At 38.9% G+C, this 21,694-nt stretch overlaps 1 protein-coding gene across 1 annotated transcript in view; it reads right to left on the minus strand.

The window, feature by feature from the left end:
* Positions 1–21,694, minus strand: part of LOC136869021 (protein MMS22-like) — a 148,032-nt gene that overhangs the window by 11,224 nt on the left and 115,114 nt on the right. Inside the window, exons 11-13 of the mRNA XM_068227118.1 lie at positions 14,497–14,848; positions 9,538–9,903; positions 3,613–3,812 (exon numbers count right to left, since the gene is read on the minus strand). Of these exons, the coding sequence (XP_068083219.1) occupies positions 3,613–3,812; positions 9,538–9,903; positions 14,497–14,848 (918 nt within the window). The remainder of the gene's footprint in view (positions 1–3,612; positions 3,813–9,537; positions 9,904–14,496; positions 14,849–21,694) is intronic.

Genomic DNA, 21,694 nt, shown 5'->3' on the forward strand with positions numbered 1-21,694 from the left:
GAAGAAAAGAGACTGGCTTTCTATGGACATATTAGACAGATGGAACCAGAAAGGCTCGCCAACAGGATTCTCACTTTCCAGGAGAACAGGAAAACGCAAGTCCCATGCATGAAAGAAGTCCAATGGGATATAGAAAAGTGTGGGATCAGGGCAGGAGATATATGAAACAGAGAAGTCTTCAGAAGAAAGGTTGCGAAGGTCAAGAATCTGTCCGATGAGAAAAAGACAAAGAACAAAGTATTTAAGCAGAAGAACAAGCACGAGTAAGCCAATGGATGAAGGAGAACAGGCAAAAGAACAAAGAGACAGACAACTTGACAACAAGATGAAAGTTGTGTAATCATAACCCATAGGTGTTTAAAATGAAACTAATAATAATAATAATAATAATAATAATAATAATAATAATAATAATAATAATAATAATAATAATAATAATAATAATCAAATAATGACCGACACAACATTGAAAGTAAACATTTTTAGGAGAAATTCCTGAACCATTTTAAATTAAAACAGCAGTCAGACAAGGGGATGGATTATCTCCCTTACTGTTTAATTTAGTTCTGGAACAAGTGATTAGGATATGGAAAAATGAGACTAAAGGCATAAATATTGGTAGACTAGTTGATGTACCCGTGCTTCGCTATGGAACTTACATTATATACACAATTACAGAAATATAATTGTTTTTAAATTCTGAGCAATGTACACACACTCTTATTTTATTTATATTGAGATAAATTAAAATTAGTCAGAATTGTCTCCAAATGACTCCTAAAATCTCTAGAAAAGTCACTAGTCGTTATCATTGAAATTCTGTCACTACATTACTAAAAGACTCCATATCTAGCGACTAATCTCTAGAATGGACTAGACTGATGTGAAAACACGAACATAGCATGCGAGAACGAGAGATTGACGATCGATACACGTGTCGCGATATTCAGGTTTCAATAATCATCACACATTCCTTGCATTAATAAACATAGATATTTCGTTTAAAAGCGGCCAATGAGCGAAGGACTTCCTGCCACTGGCGTAAAAAGGCAGAAATGGCGGGATTTGAAAACAAATGCTTGAAATTCACCACAAAAAAAAAAAAAAAAACTAAAATCGGGAGAAATAATAGAATAATCGGGAGGCGGGAAAAACTGTCGAAAATCGGGAGTCTCCAGCCTAAATCGGGAAAGTTGGCAGGTATGTATTTATCAATAGGACCACTAATAACATGAATATTTAAGAATTAAATTTTAGGCCTTCCCTTAAACTACCATTTCACTCTGCGTGAATAAAACGATCTATAGCCTAGATTGTAGTGGCTCATTCCCCGACTTTACATATTGATTTTCTTTAAATTCTCTTAAGCAATTTTCTTGTGATGAGCGTATATACAGACAGACAGACAGACAGACAGACAGACAGACAGACAGACAGACAGACAGACAGACAGACATGACAGAAAATTAAAAAGTGCATTTCCTTGTTACTGTGGACTCGTCCGATACAGAAATACCATTCTTTTTAAATTCTGAGCAATGTACAGACAAAACTCTTATTTTATATATATAGATGTATCCAAAACAAACTGCCTAGCATTTACTGATGACACTGCTATCCTATCCTACAACAGACAAGAAGCAATCCAGTCTGTAGAAAATCTCCATGAAATAGCAGCCAAAACTGGACTCCAAATTTCTTACGAAAAGACAAAGTATACTGGAATATAGAATATAAAACGCCTGGAAGCAATGGAAATGTGGATATGGAGGAGGATGCTGGAAATTAGTTGGACAGAGAAAAAGTCAAACAATAGGGTCCTTAAGGAAATGGACAAAAGGGAATTGATCAACACTATAGAAAAGAGGAAAATCAAAATCCTTGGCCACACACTTCGACATAACACATTCCTCACGACTATGCTGGAAGGAAAAGTTCTGGGTAAGAAGGCAAGAGGAAGGCCGAGGAAGACGTATCTGGATTCCATGATGGACGGGCTAAATTTGAAAAAAATATGTTGACCTGAAACGCTCGGCAGAGGAGAGACACATGTGGTTGCAGCGACAAGGCCTTGCCTTTAGGATATGAATGAATATTGGAAGGGACTAGATTAGGTTTCAACAGTCCACCGTTAATCACCAAATACAGAAATACCGGCTCCATGGCTAAATGGTTAGTGTGCTGGCCTTTGGTCACAGGGGTCCCGGGTTCGATTCCCGGCAGGGTCGGGAATTTTAACCCTAATTGGTTAATTTCGCTGGCACGGGGGCTGGGTCTTCATCACCACCACCACCACCACCACCACCACCACCACCACCACGATGCGCAGGTCGCCTACGGGAGTCAAATCAAAAGACCTGCATTTGGCGAGCCAAACTTGTCCTCAGACACTCCCGGCACTAAAAGCCATACGCCATTTCATTTCATCACTCAAGTAGACAAATTTAAGTATCTAGGTGAAATTATTGAACCAGCAGAGTTAAATCAGCAAGCTAACAGAGAATGAATTGGAAAACTTCAAAGAGCATATAAAATTACTTGGAACAGATATAATAAAATAACTATAACAAAAAAAGGAAAATTACAATATTATAACACAATAGTTAAAACAGAAGCACTTTATACATCTGATGTGCTGTATGTAAATGAAGATATGTATTGTGATTATCGCAAACACCCAGCCCTTAAGCTAGAGGAATTAACCTAATAGAGCTAATATCCCCGAGCTGAACAGGAATCAAACCCAGGGACCTCTGAACCAAACGCCACAACACTGACCACTCAAGCAAGGAGCCAGTCATTTTTCTCTCATACTGTATCTTTATTTTGAGGGGGGGGGGGGGGGGGGGGGGGAAAAGACAGGAGTAGGCTATGTGCTGGCAATGGGCTTCACCCTTTCCCTTCCTACCATCATATCTCACGCCATTCATTTCAACGTATAACTCTCTGATGAGACTGAAGTCAGGAAGGGCATCTGTTTGTAAAAACTCACAACGAATATTCATTTCACACTCAGCCCTGTAGAGAAATGGGGCAAGGGTTGTACACACATATATATATCTTTATTTCAAAAATCATGAAATGAAAATCCACAGCCTGTTTCCAGTCATTCGACCAGGTCAGGAATGGAAAGAATGAAGCACCATCCAGCGGCGAGATAGGAATTGTGCCGGCTGCCGAAGCCTGTCGCACTCCTCTGGGGCAATGATTAATGAATGACAGATGAAATGAATATAACACATTAATATGATGACACGGATAGGTCTTATGGCGACGATGGGACAGGAAAGGCCTAGGAATGAGAAGGAAGCGGTCGTGGCCTTAATTAAGGTACAGCCCCAGCATTTGTCTAGTGTGAAAATGGAAAAACATTGAAAACCATCTTCAGGGCTGCCGACAGTGGGGTTTGAACCCACTATCTCCCAGCTGTGAGTTCACAGCTGCACGCTCCTAACCGCACGGCCAGCTCGCCCGGTCACATTAATATGAAGAATATATTCATATTAATATGAAAACATATTTCTCTGATTATTTCAGACTGTATATTACTTATTATTTCTTAAATGACAATTTGTTACTATAAATATAACAGCACTGTAAATGAAATGGTACCTGAGATGAGGGCTGCCACAAATCCTGTTAATGAAACTCTCATTCAGAATATTCAGAGCCTGCCTCTTAAGGACTGGATGACTTGAACTTCCAAAGATGACAATCTCAAGGATGCTTTTAAGAGAACAGTTCACCACAAGTCCTACCATTTCCTCAGAATACTTCTTTTGACAAAGTAAATCCAAGATAAACATGAGAGCCTGGAAAAAGAAAATAAATTTTCCAAAATTATTCAATTAGTTGAAAACAGAAAGTTCATATATAAAAAAATACCCAGAACCAGACAAAATCATTAAGTACATATTTTTTAAACCATAAGAAGATAAAAAAATAAACTATGTCATATATTAGTCACAAAATGTTAAAGACAACAAGAACAGTTTTAATCATCTGTATACTCTACTTCCACAGTTTTAAATATAATAAAACTGCTTGTACTGTATAGTAATATAATAATATGATAGTATTAACAGTACCATATTAATCATTTCTTAGATTTCAGCAAAGTGAAATGTGTTTTTCCACTTAGTATAAAATAAATATAAAATAAACGTACTAAATTCCAAGCTTACACACAATTTTGAACAGTTATTGTGGAAAGAAATATAAAGTGGGATAAGTTAAGATACTAGTCTTTTGCAACTTCAGATCTGTTGCTTACATGAAGAAAATTCCTCAAGAATGGAAAAAGAGGGTTCATGAGTTTGTATAAATCAACAGGAAACTCAAGTGGATATTTTAGTTTTTGCAGTTCATCCATCCTTTGTAATAATGACTGAAGATGATCTTTGGTGATCAATCTGCAATTCTGAAGACTGTATCAGAGAATGAATATCAACAATAATATAATACATTTATTTTTAATGTTCAGCACCCATTTTACAGCTGACAGTCTTAGGAGATGCTGGAGTATTGGAATTTAACCCTGAATGTGAATATTTATCATATCAGTATATCTACAGACAGGCATTTCTGGCATTTAAGCATTCTTAAATGCCAGTCAATTGCACTATAATTAATTCATTTACTCTATGAAAGAGACTAGTATATAATCAGCTTACAATGAAATCTTTAACTTCTTGAGGAAAACATACATTGCCAAGTAAAATCTGTTTTAAGATATATTGAAAGAGGTCCACCATGATATTCATTTGGGTGTATGACATCTATGTGGTCATACTGCATCAGGTATCTCCCAGGCAGACAGTCGATTGAACCTACTACTGCCATTTTCTGGAACACCACTTTCATACCACGCTCAAGAGAAAGTGACAGCACTTGCTGTCAAGAAATACCTCATTCTTTATGGTGTGACCGATAATGGAAGGTACAAGAACACCACTTTCTCCATCCGATGTATCTGTGCTATTATGATAATTTCACAAAAAGGAAACAACACCTTTGTAGGACAAATTATGACATAAAAGAACATTCACACCGTAGACAGGTCACAGCAGGAGATCCCCAGAGATGGATGTAATGATCTTGTATGATGGATATGGGAGGAGAGTACACTGAAGCAATGTAACTGCCATTTTTTCTGCTAATTGAGCTATATATTAGGGATGGGACAAATGGTTACTTTCCAGTATCATGTTCCTGTGTATCTGTTACACTGTAGTATTAGGTTGGAGTATTAGGATATAAAAGTAATACAAGTTGCAGGTCAACTTTTGGAAGGAACATTCCTTATACCTGCCGTCTCTTGTAGCCCCTAACCGCACCTTAGTAAGTACTTATAAATAGCAATACTGTATCTTTATCTCGCTTTCTTCTCTCCCACTGTCCCGTTTGCTAGCTCATCACTCACATTCTTAACTATTCCTAGAATAATGTTTGCAATGACCCATTTACATTCCGAGAACCAATACCTCGAAACCCTCATGTACAAAAAGCGCCGTGGCTGCTATGTGCAATCGTAGATGTCCAAGGACAAGTAGTTAAACTGACATTAGGACCAGACTTTATAAAATATGTTGATGAACGAGTGTCATATATGCTTCAGATGCCCGTGGAATGGGTCATGAGAAAATAGCCCTACCAGACAAGACGTAAGCAGAGTTTAATGCAGTACTTATTTTTGTTATTTGTTTTTTTAAACTGCACTGACACAGACTGACGTTACAGTAACGATGGGATAGGATAGGACAGGACTAGGCGGAATCAACCGTGGCCTTAACTGAGGAGCAGTCCCAGCATTTGCTTGATGTGAAAATGGGAAACCACCGAAAACCATCTTGAGGACTGCTGGCAGTGGGGTTCGAATCCACCATCTTCCGAACACAAGCTAACAGCTACGGAACACAAACCGTGTAGTCAACTCGCTCTGTAAATCGAGTATAAAAGGCTCCAAAATTGTCTTCTATCATTCACAGAAGATTGTGAATATGTGGTAAACAACAATGTAGGTGGCTTGTCCAGCGTCTTTTTTATTTTCTGTATAACACTCCTTCACTTTTGTACTGGTAAGAAATATAATACAAGCTTTTGCTGCACTGCCTCACAGGTTCCAGTGGATGACAAAATTTCAGGACGCACAGATTCACATGATGGGACCTGCAATAGCTTTTCAGGACCTGATATTTGAATACCATATACATTATCAGAACTATATGAACTGGTAGAATTTTTAATTGTTTAAAATTATTATTAATATTATTATCGATTTAAGCCCACTAAGGAGCGCTGATGTCTAGTTCTTCCTCGATGCTCTTCTTCGTTCCTAATATCTCTTGAGCCCTGCTGATAATTTCTCCTTTCTCTCCTGTGAAAGGGGCTTCCAACTTCTAGGGACTCTAGGTGGTGGAGTCCAAGATTGTACCATAGCACAAAATTTGGAACGATCTTCTATACCAAAGTCTGAAATCTCAGCCAAATCCAAGTCCTTCTGTACTTCATTAAGCCACAAGCTTCCAGTCTTGTAGCTTTTAACCAAAGAGAAGATCTTCAAGGTAATCCTGTTGCTGTCCAGGAGGGTTCATCAGGAGGGTCACTGAGGCATACAAAAACTGTGATCTGACAACAGTTTTGTAATGACAGATCTTAGCATTTTTCGAAATGCACCTCTTATTATAAATGTTGTGGGATAGTTGGTATGCTGCATTGAGTTTGTTACGTCTTTCTATGAAGGATGTACCATCTCTACCATTGGGTGGACCCATTCACCAAGATAGCGGAAGCGATTGACTCTCCCAATCGTTCCATGTACGGTCGTCAAACGGGGGTTTCCGGGATGCTGAGTCTCAAAGTACTTGGTTTTGTCGTACGATAACTGTAATCCTCCCTTCACCGCTATCTCGTGCAGGGCTTCGATAGCAATGACAGCATCCTTAGAGTTGTTGGTTAGGATTGCAATGTCATCTGCAAATGTTAGGCACCTGATCTCAATCATTCGGGTCCCGGTTCCAATGGCAATTGGTTTGATTTCCAGACTCTTCAGTGTAAATTCCCAGTTCTTGATGACTTTATCAAGCACTAGATTAAACAGAATGGGTGAGAGGCTATCACCCTGTCGTACTCCAGTTTTTATCTTGAAACTCCAAGATAGTTCTCCCCTGAACTTCACCTTAGATGTTGTATCAATAAGAGTCTGTTGGATGAGGGTGCGTGTGTTGTAATCGACACCTCGTTCTTGCAGTACGGAGAAGAGTGTCTGGTGGTCAATGGAATCATAAGCTTTTTTAAAGTCGATGAAAACCACAGCGATGTTCATACTCCTTACTTGTTTTAGTTGGAGAAAGGTTTTTAGGTTGAAGATCTGCTTGGTACAGGACCGAACACGCCAAAATCCTCCTTGATATTCACCAATCGTTTGATCACATTGGCTTTCCACATTGTCCAGTAAAATCCTTGATAGCACTTTGTATGCTTCTGACAGCAGAGATATCCCTCGGTAGTTCTTGACATCACTGCGGTCACCTTTCTTATGTAAAGGGTGTATGATAGCTAATTTCCAGTCAGTAGGGATCCTGCCAGGCTCCCAGCAGTCGACCAAGATCTGGTGTATGGCATCTGTGATCTTATTTCCACCTGCTTTTAGAGCTTCCGCAATGATTCCATCTTCCCCGGGTGCCGGGTGTCCAATGGCATTAGCAACTTCCTGCATTGTTGGTGGGTTAGATGGGAGGTGTATCTCTGGAGGATCTTCAACAGGTAATCTTTCTGTGGGCTCTTTGCAACTGAGCAACTGCTCAAAGTAGTTTGCCAAAAGTTCCACGTTCCGGCGGTTACAGGTGACCAACTCCCCGTCTGTATTCCTAAAGTGAAGGCATTGTGATTTATACCCCGAGAGTTCCTCTTTGAATGCCCGATAAAAGTTTCTGGTTGGAAATTCTAAGTTCCCATGGAGGGAATTAGATATTTTTTCACCAGTAGAGCATATCAAAAATCAGATCAAAAATTAGATGTATGGCTTTTCAGGTGTTTGCTCTATTAACCAGCGTTTCGTCTTAGGTCTGACACTAGACTCATCAGAGTGGGATGTGTCAGACCCTACCCACTGACGCTGGGGGGTATGCAGGTGAACTTATCAGAAGCCTATTTAAGAGGCACAGTCTGATAACTGCATACGGAAGATAAAACTCCACAATGGAATTAATGCCCACCTAGCAATTCCGAATGGAAATTCTAAGTTCCCATGGAGGGAATTAGATATTTTTCCACCAGTAGAGTATATCAAAAATCAGCATCTAATTTTTGTTCTGATTTTTGATATGCTCTACTGGTGGAAAAATATCTAATTCCCTCCATGGGAACTTAGAATTTCCATTCGGAATTGCTAGGTGGGCATTAATTCCATTGTGGAGTTTTATTTTCCGTATGCAGTTATCAGACTGTGCCTCTTAAATAGGCTTCTGATAAGTTCACCTGCATACCCCCCAGCGTCAGTGGGTAGGGTCTGACACATCCCACTCTGATGAGTCTAGTGTCAGACCTAAGACGCAACGCTGGTTAGTAGAGCAAACGCCTGAAAAGCCATACATCTAATGTTTGATCTGATAAAAGTTTCTGGTGGCGTACATTTTGAATTCTTCATCTAACTTCTCCAGTCTATTATTTAAAAAAAAATTTTTTTTTTTGCTATTTGCTTTACGTCGCACCGACACAGATATGTCTTATGGCGACGATGGGATAGGAAAGGCTTAGGAATGGGAAGGAAGCGGCCGTGGCCTTAATTAAGGTACAGCCCCAGCATTTGCCTGGTATGAAAATGGGAAACCACGGAAAACCATCTTCAGGGCTGCCGACAGTGGGGCTCGAACCCACTATCTCCCGATTACTGGATACTGGCCGCACTTAAGCGACTGCAACTATCGAGCTCGGTCAGTCTATTATTATTATTATTATTATTATTATTGGGTACCTTATTTCAAAGCATTTCTAAGAAACCGTTTTCCTGTAATTGAGTTTTTGTCCACATAAATCGTATCGGATGTAACAGCATACATCCACTCACTCATTGCTCAGAAAACTTGAGATGCAAAGTGGGAAGACCATGCATAACTGTTCCGAGGAACTAAGCTACTGAATGTGTTACCACCAGTAGGCCTAATACAAAGCACTTCAAATAACTAAAGAATATCTGTAACTGACCAGCAAGTAACAGGATAGGCATATATGTACTGCCACTAAACTGTTACAAAAGTATCGCTCACGCCTGCGCAGGAGTGCATGCTTAAAGTGAGCTGTTATACTTCCTAATATCTGTTAGCCAATCAGAAACTCTCTACCCTTCCCTTGATTTCGCTGAGACAGTTACTTTTGTATTAGGATCTCTGGAGGAACATAATATTTCTGGAAGAGCTTACTGTTATGGATTAGGATACAGTATCATGTTACGATATGAAGCTTCCATCTCTACTATATATAAATTATAGTTGTGTTATCATTACTTTCTATCCAACCTATGTAAATATATCAACTTACCAAACTTGCTGACTGGTTCACTGTTATTTTAACAAATGATTTTGTTACAGTCTCTAACACCAGTTTTCCAATAGCTTGATCTTCAGAGTCCCTGAAGCACAACATGAGAGGATGGCTTTGGCTCTTGACATTCGGTCCAGCTTTCCGCAACAGACGTGTGAAATACTGGACAATCAGATCTCTGAAGATATTATTCAGAATATTTCCATTGGCAGCATTAATATGAGCAATGCCACGGATGAATAGATGAAATGTACGGCGTAGAGCATTTGCTAAATACGGGTGCAGCTGTGTCTCAGGCTTGAAGAGTTCCATTGGTAATAAGAGATGACTTTTAATCATATTGAAGATGCATGATGGATTTGACTAAACATTAAGAGAAAATAATTATATTAGCAATGTGGATTTACAGGGCTGAACATTCAGAATTATACTTCTTTCACTCTAACATCAATATATAAATTCAAACCACGTTAGGTAAGGAAACAGTGAGGAAAAACAACTTAAACGGAAAAAAGACACATTAAATCCACCAATCAGTTCAAATCTACCTACTCACCCCCCACCCATCCCTTCTCACACATACCTCCTCCAATCCCTGCCATCATAAGCTATACTTCTCCTCCCTCTCAAAAATCAGTCTGGTGTTGGTATCTGTACCAAGTACATGTAACTTACGAACAACATAGAGGTGAGTCTCATATAGCTATAGCCCTACATACTTATCTTGATATTCTTGCTTCTGTTATATTCTCAATTATTTCCTTCAAATTATTTTCTTTTCAGACATTCACCTCCAAATAAATTAAACAATAGATCACTACATTGATAATAAGGAAAAACCTGTTCAAAGTATGAATGTTCCCCTTAAAGCTACATAAATCTTGACCCATATTACTATTGAACAAACAAAAATATCAATCAAGTTGCTCGTCTACACAGAAAAGGATACCAACTCCCAGATCAACTCAAAAACAATGGCTGATGTAGAAATGACAAAACAGTTCGCCATCAACCACAACATTCTTGATGTGTTATTTAGTTTAAAGTGTAGATATGTTATTCAGACTTCATCAATGGTTTAAATTAACCTTTACCACTCGTCTGTCGGGTGAGGCCCGACATTACGATATTCCCGTTCCGGTCGCATGTCGGGCGAGACTCGTCACGACATTTTATCGCCCACCGCTCGTCTGCCGTTTCTTAGCCGACAAAATAAACGATGCTATACTGTACTGCCATCTTTTGGTTCAGTGTGGAACTTTGTAGAATCCAGATATTATTTGACAATCAGTCAATAATATATTATTTAGAGGGCAGTGTAACCGTCAGCTGTCCACTCACGCACACGAAAGGTCGAGCGATAGTAAACAAACATGGTCGCCATGTGCTCTTATAGTCATATATATAGTTTACTGTTCAATGTTGTATATGTCGGGTAACACACAAAACCACAGTATTTTCACACCTCTTCACCTTCCTTGTACCCTAAAAGTGAACTGGGGATGTTCGGCTTGTGTACCGTAACCCAACATGTGCCTGTTGCTGACGGCAGGCACAATTATAAATCAACTGATCCCGATTTCAAGAAATCGCCGTTTAGCCTAAAATCTACCGTGAGGTATGAAACCAGACACTGAATAGAGTTTTTTAATTGCTTTTTACCAATAATTTGTTCATTGAAATAATTAACGAAACCAATCGGTATGTGATAACGATAGTAATAGTAATAATAATAATAATAATAATGATAATGCAAAGTAATTTGTCTTAAATTGCACATATTGCTTTTATTTGCTCCAGTATAGCTTACTTAAAATGTGTATAGCCTAAATTCATCATTTAAAAGCAAATGCTACCTCCAAATTCGTGAAAGATGAATACAGGTCATATAAGATAAAAATTCACATTTAAAATACGAGTAGTAGAGACAACACAGAGAACTTTAATTCGAGGGGTAAGGGTTAAGACTATAAATTGTGTCATATCAGTGTTTATATCATTATTGGTTGTATGTACTCTTATGTCTTCCAATTGGAGCGTGGTTTAAGATGACCCAATATACATGGGGTCAAAACTAGTCCCAGTTTTATAAAACAATATACAAACAAACAGTATTGAATAGGAGAAACCCTTCCTACCCTTTGGTAGTGTATTGGATATGGTGCCCATTTACGTTTACTCCTTTGGTATTTGCCTTAAACTTATTTATGGCTTCTTCAATGAATACATTAAAAAGGTATGGTGAGAGAGAGCAGCCCTGCCTTACACCTTCACAGAGTTGCAATATCAAAATCCTGTCTTTCCAGTCCAAACCTAATAGCTTTAAGAATTTTGAACAGTTTGCAGTTCCATAAGTGTTGAGTATTGTTACTGCACTGTCTTATTTTGCTGCAAACTTAAGAGTCTCATACTGCTGATAATTACTGTTGAGGTATGAAGCCTACCAGCTTCTTCTTATTGATTGCTCTCCAACAAAACTCTAATGTTTAAATGGACTTGAGAAGGATATGAAGGAACAGCATCTCACTTGGACAAGGGCTCAGAGTAGAATAGAACACAAAAGAAGAGATATTTCAACATTACATCTTTATGAGTCAGAGAGGGAGAATCTGGTTAGATCATACATTTTGTCTTCGCTTGCTAGTTGCTCTCCAAAAGCATTTCCTCATAGACTGGCTGGATAAGGAAAAGATAGAAAGAAAGAGCAACTTAACCTTGTCGTACAAAAAGCACTTCTGTAGTATAGTATTTTAATCATCATTAACTCCATCTTTCAGTGATGAAAGTTGGCAACCTATCATGTAACATGTTTGACTATTGCCTCCATTGCACCTGATCTTGTGCTTTATAGCTTCATTGACCCAGCATTCTGTTTGTTCTCTGCTTCACCTGATCAGTCCATCACATTGGGCATCTTCTTCAGAATTTTTGTCCTTCATTTTTGTCTGAAGAATGCTTTACTTCAGGTTATCATCTTGCTAATGTATTATATGACCAAAGAATTGCAGAATTCTCTGGTTATACATGAGGAGGATGCCAGTTTCTTCACATTGAGTTCACTGAGAATTGATTCATTAGTTTCTTTTTTTCCTTCCATGGTATGTTTAGCAATCTCTTATATGACCACATCTCAAAAGCATCAATTATTTTCTGATCTTCTGCTTTAACTGTCCAAAGTTTGTGCATTATGAAAGAAAATTGGAAAAACTTGGATCTTCAGCAGCCTTAATTTTGTATGTTTGCTTAATGTACGGTTATTCCAGATGACTGTTGGCTTTGATACCGCTTCTCATACTATTGCAATTCTCCGTCATATCTCATCTGTTGTGCTGCCATCCTTTTCTTCAAGAGACCTTAAATAAATACATCTATCCACCCTCTCATATTCAGACACTTGAGTTTTTCCATGGAACCATCTTATCTTTGTTGACCATCAAACCATGTTTTAACTCTGTTTAGGAGTTCTTTCATTTCTGTTTTTGATGGCACAAAGAGCATAATGCCATCAGATAATCTTAGGTTGCTGATTTGGCCTAATGATATGCTCCCCTTAAATATTAAACAGAGCTGATGATAGAATACATCCGTGTCTAATAGTAGGTTTAAAGGCATTAGAGATAATATTGTTCAGTATGTAGTACAGTATATTAGAAAAAAAAAAAAAAGCATGTATTCCTGTTTAACCCTTCAAAAGCTGAAGACTAGTCCTATGTGAGTGGCATTATGGACTGATACACACTGGAGGATGTAGTGTTCCACCACAGTGAACGGTCCACAGCACATTCTTCCCATTCTGATTCTTCATGACCCAAGCAACAATAAGAACAGCAGCAACACTGAATATACTATGAAACAAAATTATAACAATGAAATCAAAAGAGCAACCAATCTTATACTTCTATGCGATTGTTGATATCGTAATCAAAGCCATGCAATCTCTAGCTTTATGTGGCGCCCAGACCACAGAGATGAGACTTATAATTTAAAAAATCCCATGTTCAAGATTCTAACTGCGGTCACTATGTGTGAAACTGTCAGCGATTATGTTATTTGGTTGTCAACACTGAAGGAAGTGATGTTAGTGGAGATGTGTTACATGAAGTTTTTGGTGGACATCTTCCAAGTTTTTGCCCTTTGGATGTCTTAATTCATTTTACCACCAAAAACTTCATGTAACACATCTCCACTAACATCACTTCCTTCAGTGTTGACAACCAAATAACATAATCGCTGACAGTTTCACACATAGTGACCGCAGTTAGAATCTTGAACATGGGATTTTTTAAATTATAAGTCTCATCTCTGTGGTCTGGGCGCCACATAAAGCTAGAGATTGCATGGCTTTGATCACGATATCAACAATCGCATAGAAGTATAAGATAGGTTGCTCTTTTGATTTCATTGTTATAATTTTGTTTCATAGTATATTCAGTGTTGCTGCTGTTCTTATTGTTGCTTGGGTCATGAAGAATCAGAATGGGAAGAATGTGCTGTGGACCGTTCACTGTGGTGGAACACTACATCCCCCGCTGTCAACTTGTTTGAAAGAGAACGCCGCAGACATCAAGAGGCCAAGCGACAAGCAAGAAAACTCCGTCAATTACAACCCCGCACTCCTGCATCCATTCAGTGCGATTTGTGTAGGCGTATATTTTATGACAAGATTGGTGTGTTTAGTCATCGCAAACACATCCATAAACTGAGTTGAACTGCTCACTTTATGCAGGAAGAAGTCATATATACTCTGGATCGAGTTGCAGGCAATATATACTCAGATCGAGTTACAGCCGCCGCCGACGCCTACAATACACAAACTAAAAAGTTTGTGAAAGTTTTATCACATCCCATAAGATTCAAAAGTCCTATGCTATCAATTATTCATTTTTAGAAAACAACTTCCTGACATACAGGGTCTAATATATAACATACACATCTACAAGAAAAAAATAAACTTACCCTAGTGTAGATTATGGGTCCACAATGCACCATCAAAGAGGCAGCAAGTTGGCAGATACGCAATACAATACTTTCTGATACATTCCGGTTTTGAAGCACCGGCTTGAAGTTTTGGACTGACGTGTACAGGTACTGTGCAAACTGCTCCCGTAAATTTGTACTATGTTGATTTGTATCCAGAGAGTAGTAAGCCTGTCCCAGCATACGTACAAAAGTAAGCATAGGGTCCCGTTCATTATCAAGTATTATGGAGGTTGATTCACTAATTGCAATAAGAGCAGGCAAATGGCACACAATTTGAGTTAAATTCTGAAGATCTGGGGATTCTTCATCCACACTGTATACTACACATCTGGAACATATTTCACAAAGTGTAATTATACAATAAGGGATGCAACAATCAAATGAAAATACAGTAATGCACATAGGACAGTTTTGAAGTAATAGTGTATGTCAAGCTTCAACTGAATAACACTGATTAGTGGAACTATATACAGTATTAAATTATTTTCTATCTCTCAATAAAAACTGGCACATTCCAATTCTAAACCATTTCATCAATCACTATAACTAACTTGTTCTTTTATTAATGTAAGAGGAACAAGTCACATTAAGTTCTATTAGTTTCAAAATGTTTCCTGAATCTGACACTTAAAAGAATACCAGGGTAACTAATGTCATAAACGAATGTCTTTAATTTTCAAGGAGAAGCAATGACCCTCCAATTGGTGCTAAAAGTAATACAAAAGCATTGAATATTCTATCTTATTAAAAAGTAGTCAAAGCAAATACAGCTGAGACATTTCTGGAAAATAACAAAAATGAGAGAGAACTGAATCATGTGAACAAATGAAGAGCAAACTCTAAAATCAGAATTATTTTTGGGATGAACCTAAATATTCACATATTCACAATTTTCAAAAGAAGTACAATATATCATTTGTCAGAAATGTCATCTTCAAATAGTTGAGGACATTTAAGGATAGAAGTTTCATTTTCATTAGTGTTCATTATTTTAACTCCTTGTTAACAAGTTATGACTTTGAGAGAAGCTAGTCTCTAAAAAAATTTCAAACTTTCTCTAGGGATCCTGTTACTTAGTTTTTAAAAAATTGTGAATGCTTTCACACCTAAATGAGAGAACTATACAGAATCTAAAAGTGATAATTCAGAAATCTCTATTTTCTTTAAAAGATTTTTACCACACAGAATTTTTTTTAGAAATGTTCAAAAACGTATTTATCTGTTGTAGGAAAGTTATTGAATATCTATGACCGAACAAAACACTGTTTCCCCGATTTCACTGTGTTACGTGTCATGACGCATATGCTGCGTCAAATGGTACCACAGGCGAAAAGCTCATTGGTAATGCCACTGACACACCATGTGTGTCATGGCTCTCATGCACAGAAATATTATTCAAGTCATTTAAATTATAATCTAAAATGGATAAGGACACAGAAATAAACTCCGTTAAGCAACAAAAAAAAAAAAAAAGTGCTTTTTGCTAGTTGCCTTAGGTCGCACCGACACAGATAGGTCTTATGGCAACGATGGGACAAGGAAGGGCTAGGAAGCGGCCGTGGCCTTAATTAAGGTACAGCCCCAGCATTTGCCTGGTATGAAAATGGGAAACCACGGAAAACCATTTTCAGGGCTGCCGACAGTGGGGTTCGAACCTACTATCTCTTGAACACTGGATACTGGCCGCATTTAAGCAACTGCAGCTATCGAGCTCGGTAAGCAAAAAAGTATTACAGTACCATGGTAACTGTTACAGATATCCAAGCGACCGTGAACATGTTAAAGAAACCGACACAACATTTGCTTCTCAAAATGCAAGATTAGAGAGCTGGTCCAGTTCTCACAAGAGATTTGTCAAGCATTTCTTGCAGCTGATATACCACTTAACAGTAGGGATGGGCGCGACTGAAGCCTGGAATCGAGAGCGTCGACTCCATCGACTCCGAACACTGGTCTCGGTTCGCACGAAGCCTCTCGACTCCAAGTAACCCTGATGCGCATTGCGGGGCCGCACGGTCGCTTCGCATGAAGCCTGACGACTCCAAGCGAATTTGACTCTCATTTCGTGGCCGCTTGTGTGTCGAGGCGCGGAAAATATCATACAAGTTGCTGCTCATTTGCCCATTGGATTTTTTAAGAGTATTGTAGTGTGAAGTACGGTATCGTTCGCGAAGACGACGAGCGTAATGGTGTAGTTGAAATAAAACTAAACGTATCAAGTCAGAAAGTACCGTCATAGCAGACCACGGACATTTAATTTCACGTCTTTATTTGTCGTGATCAGGAAATTGATAAACAGATATCGATGGTAAATCATTATGAATTCCACATGAACGATGAAAACAAATCTAATATGGGTAAATCCGCTAACATAATTCGAACATAAATTAAGGCATCTAAAGCCTCCGTGGCTCAGGTGGCAGTGCGTTGGCCTCTCACCGCTGGATTCCGTGGTTCAAATCCCGGTCACTCCACGTGAAATTCGTTTTTCTCCGAGTACTCCGGTTTTCCCTGTCATCTTTCATTCTAGCAATACTCTCCAATATTTCATTTCATCCGTCAGTCATTCACTATTGCCCCAGAGGAGTGCAGCAGGCCTCGGCAGCTGGTACAATTCCTATCCTCGCCGCAGAATGGAGGCTTCATTCATTCCATTCCTGACCCGGTCAGTGACTGGAAAACGGGTTGTAGGTTTTCGTTATAATTCAAGGAACACGTGAAGTCTTGTTGCAATATTATTATTATTATTACTATATACAAAAGCCCTTTTTCGCGACAGCCCTGGTAGGCCTTGGCCTACCAAGTGACCCCTGCCCAGCTCGAAGGCCAGTAGATTACGAGGTGACTTGTGTTCAGCACGACGAATCCTCTCGACCGTTATTCTTTGCTTTCTAGACCCGGTCTCTACCTCACCGTCATCTCGAAACCTGAGATACAGGTAAAAAACCCTGACCTGGCCGGAATCGATCCCGGGGCCTCCCTAGACTGCGGAGGTGGCTGTTATGACGCACAATGCTTGGTAAAATATTTCTTGTAAAATCATACTCTAAGCACTCGCTTCTTTTTTTCTGTTTTATGCCCCAGGCTAGGGATATTAATCATTTACAATTAAAAAAATCTAACCCGGCCGAGAATCGAACCCGAGGCCGCCGGGTGACAGGCGGACGCTTTGCTCCCTACACCACGGAGCTGAACTGATTAAAGATAATATTGGCGATTATGTAAACGTATACTGTCAGATTATTATTACCACTACTATTATCGTCATCTTTATCATCATCGTCACCAAAATTGACCTACAACATTAACACCAACGATGATAAAATCCCGAAACAATATTTAATGTTTGCTGGTTAATAATCATCTTGTATTCATCGTATCACAAGCTACCAAGAGACGAACGTGGAACTATAATTCCAAGCAGTTCCGACAATACTTGTTAGATGGCGTTAGTGCATCAGTGGAGTCGACACTGGAGTCGAGAGTGTCGGTTCCAGAGGTAGCAGTCTCGACTCTTCGCGACTCCGTTCGCAGCCCATCCCTACTTAACAGACTGCAGCATTCAGTGGTATGTCAAACTTCCCCTCCCTGGCGAGTCAACCTGCATAAATATTATATACCAAAATTTTACTATGAGACATTACACAGAATTTATTGTGAAACTGGAAACAATGCAGTATGGATTACAGTGGATGGGACAACTGACACTACTGGATTTGGAAACTGCAGGAAGCACCAGCCTGTTAAGCGGGAAATATGTCTGGCGGAATATTTGTGCTGTGGACTGGTTTATTCAAGCAGCTGGAAGTTTCAGCTATATTTTCGAGTAACTGGCAGGTATAATTATAGTACATACAAATTTAAGAATATATTTTTTAAACTTAATCACATAATTTCAACTTTATAAGCACATAATTAATTACCCGCTTTTGAAATGTGGTATTTCAGAAGAATGCAGAAGGTGAGATGGGAAGATCGAACCATGAATGAAGGGATACTGAATCGAATCAGTAAGAGGAGAACGATTTGGTGAAATTTGATCAGAAGGAGAGACAGAATGATAGGACACATCTTAACCCATTCTAATATAAATATCTATATCTATAACACAAAATACCAATTTAAAATGGATGATGCTATGTACAATATACCGTATCAAGGGTAACATAGTATAATACATATGATTTACAACATAGTTGGATAAAAACTTATCGACATGTTTAATGTTTAACATTTCAGTAGATAATGCTGGTATGGTAACTGTTGAAACAGGCAGGAAGGTGTAAAGGTACCTCACATTTCTCACATTCTCAAGTTGTTTCACTGCATTTTCCATGTGAAGTGCACACTTTGCAGGCCTTGGCAGGATGAAGGTTCTTTGCAGTATCAGGAATATGCCTAGGGAAATATGCCCATGTCTATGCTTGCAGTCTAGTTGGGCAATCTCCATTTGAAACTTGTCCTCTTCATGCGTAATACGGCAATGTTACAGATTCAAGAATCTGTTCTGCCAGGTGCATGCGAAATGCTGTGAACTTTTGTGTTCTTTCCTGTACTACTTTAAAACGGATAATACACGAGTTGAACAAAGCAATATACATCATATAAAAGAAGATCTTCCTGTAACCTTTCATGAATTTTCTCATGATAGGAAAACAGGCAAGCACTTGATCATGTCTGTCCACCCTTCCCATTCCCCTGTTGTAGTCCAATACCACTTAGGGTTCCTTGACACACTCTACTTCACCGTCTGTTCCTGACCCTGCCTGTTCCCTCTCTTTCTCTTCTTAGCCCCAGTGGCCATTATTTCTACACTTCTGTGCTTTGAAGACAGCATGTAAACATCCTTGCGGTCATGCCACTTTATAGCCACTAGACCGTGACTTGACCTTCTGTCTGCCTCGCCTCTCTTCAATTGCTTCTTCACTAAATCCTTGGGCATCATCTTTCTGTTTCTTCGTACAGTTCCTGTGGTATTCATGTTTCTGTTATGAAGTTCCACAAATAACTTAGGTGATGAATAACAGTTATCTAAATAAAGATTATATCCTTTGTCCAAGATAGGTTCTACTACACTTTCATAGGCTCCGCCAGTTCTAGCACTACAGTTTCACTTGCACTCAGCCCACTTCCCACAAGTAAATCATTACCAGTATGATAAATTTTACATAGTAGCCTGAATTGGATTTGCAAAGTTTATAAAATTTTACTCCAAATCTAGCATGCTTGGAAGGAGTGAACTGCACGTAAGACAAACATCCTCTGAATTTCATCAGTGACTCATCAATAGCTACATCCTGCTGTGGCACATACATAGACTGAAATCTGTTATTTAGATACTTTAGTCCACGACACTTCTTACTTTTCTTACCTTATTTTGTGATAACGAAAATGCAGAAACCGTGAAATAAGTAAGAAGCGCACAAAAAGGATTGTCTTACTGAACAGCGGAGTTTTAACAATACCCCTCTTTGACCAGTTCATTTTCACTGAGGGCTTTCTTAACTGAGCCATAATAATACATGGTGACAAGTAAGAAGCCTTCATCTCAATTTTTTTTTTTTTTTACAAGTTGCTTTACGTTGTACCAACACAGATAGGTCTTATGGTGATGATGTGACAGGAAACACTAGGAGTGGGAAAGAAGCGGCCGTGGCCTTAATTAAGGTAGAGCCCCAACATTTGCCTGTTGAGAACATGGGAAACCACGGAAAACCATTTTCAGGGCTGCCGACAATGGGGATCGAGCCCACTATCTCCCGAATACTGGATACTGGCCGCACTTAGGCGACTGCAGCTATCGAGCTCGGTAACATTATTTGTGTCAAACCATTTATCGTCATAAGATATTTATAGTTCGGATTGGATAAACACTGGTTTGCGTATCTGTTTGTTTCTATGGTTATCATCGTCCAGAATTTGTCAGTCAGAACACACAAGAAAGCCTCTAATGCAGAGGGTTTATCACTGAGACTACGAGAAACTACTACAGATATAGATGATACGGTAATAAATTCACATATACCTGGTACGTTATCGTCATTTTCCCACTCCCAGTCGCTTTCAGTTGACTGTGATCCAGCACGAATATTAGGCCGCTTTGATATGGACAGCTGTGTGTTATCTAACTCTTTATCTGAATTAGTGTCACTTTCTGATGAAGATTCATTGCTTTCATAATTCATAAACTCTTCATCATCACCTTCTGATTGACATGAAACTTCACTACCACCACTTTTGCACAAATAAGTTCCGATATCTAACTCAGTCAAATGTCTACATCTGCGCGCAGCCATATTGACAAGGAACTACATTAGCGGAAGACACTCCACTTAATTTTCAAGGATCAGGAGAGGATTTGCCTCTTTCCAAAGACATTAAAGGAAGAATATAGAACAGCATAACACTGCCACACATTTGTGTCATGCCAAACTATTGATACAACACGTGACAAAGTTCAGCATGTCTCTGAGACGTGGTCCGGCTCTTCGGTCTCAGCGACTGACCACGCCTCCGAGATTATGTTAGACGGCAATGGATTAAGGCACCCAGAATTAGTTCAGTTATTTTTTTGAGGGAAGTGTAGGTGGTAGAAAAAGCAGCGGTAGACCAAGGCATGAATATGACAAACAGATTAGAGTAGATATAGGATGTAGTAGTAGAAATGAAAAGGTTAGTATAAGACAGGGTGGCATGGAGGGCTACATCAAACCCAGTCTTTGAACTAATGACCCAAACAACAACAACAACAACAACAACAACAACAACAACAACAACAACAACAACAACAACAACAACAACAACAACAACAACAACAACAACAACAACAACAACAACAACAACAACAACAACAACAACAACAACAACAACAACAACAACAACAACAACAACAACAACAACAACAACAACAACAACAACAACAACAACAACAACAACAACAACAACAACAACAACAACAACAACAACAACAACAACAACAACAAATATGTATTTCTGAAAATTTAAGAACATAATTATCTGAGCCCTAGTTGTGAGGATATTTAGGGGTTGTATTAGGGATGTAAAGGGCGTATAAGTCTCTGGTAAGATCCCAATTAGAGAGTGGTTCCTGAATATTGGATCTACATCAGGTTTACTTGATTCAAGAACTGAAAAAGGTGCGGTGGAAAGCAGC

Source organism: Anabrus simplex, chromosome 1, assembly GCF_040414725.1.
Source record: "Anabrus simplex isolate iqAnaSimp1 chromosome 1, ASM4041472v1, whole genome shotgun sequence".
In the NCBI taxonomy this organism is placed as follows: domain Eukaryota; kingdom Metazoa; phylum Arthropoda; class Insecta; order Orthoptera; family Tettigoniidae; genus Anabrus; species Anabrus simplex.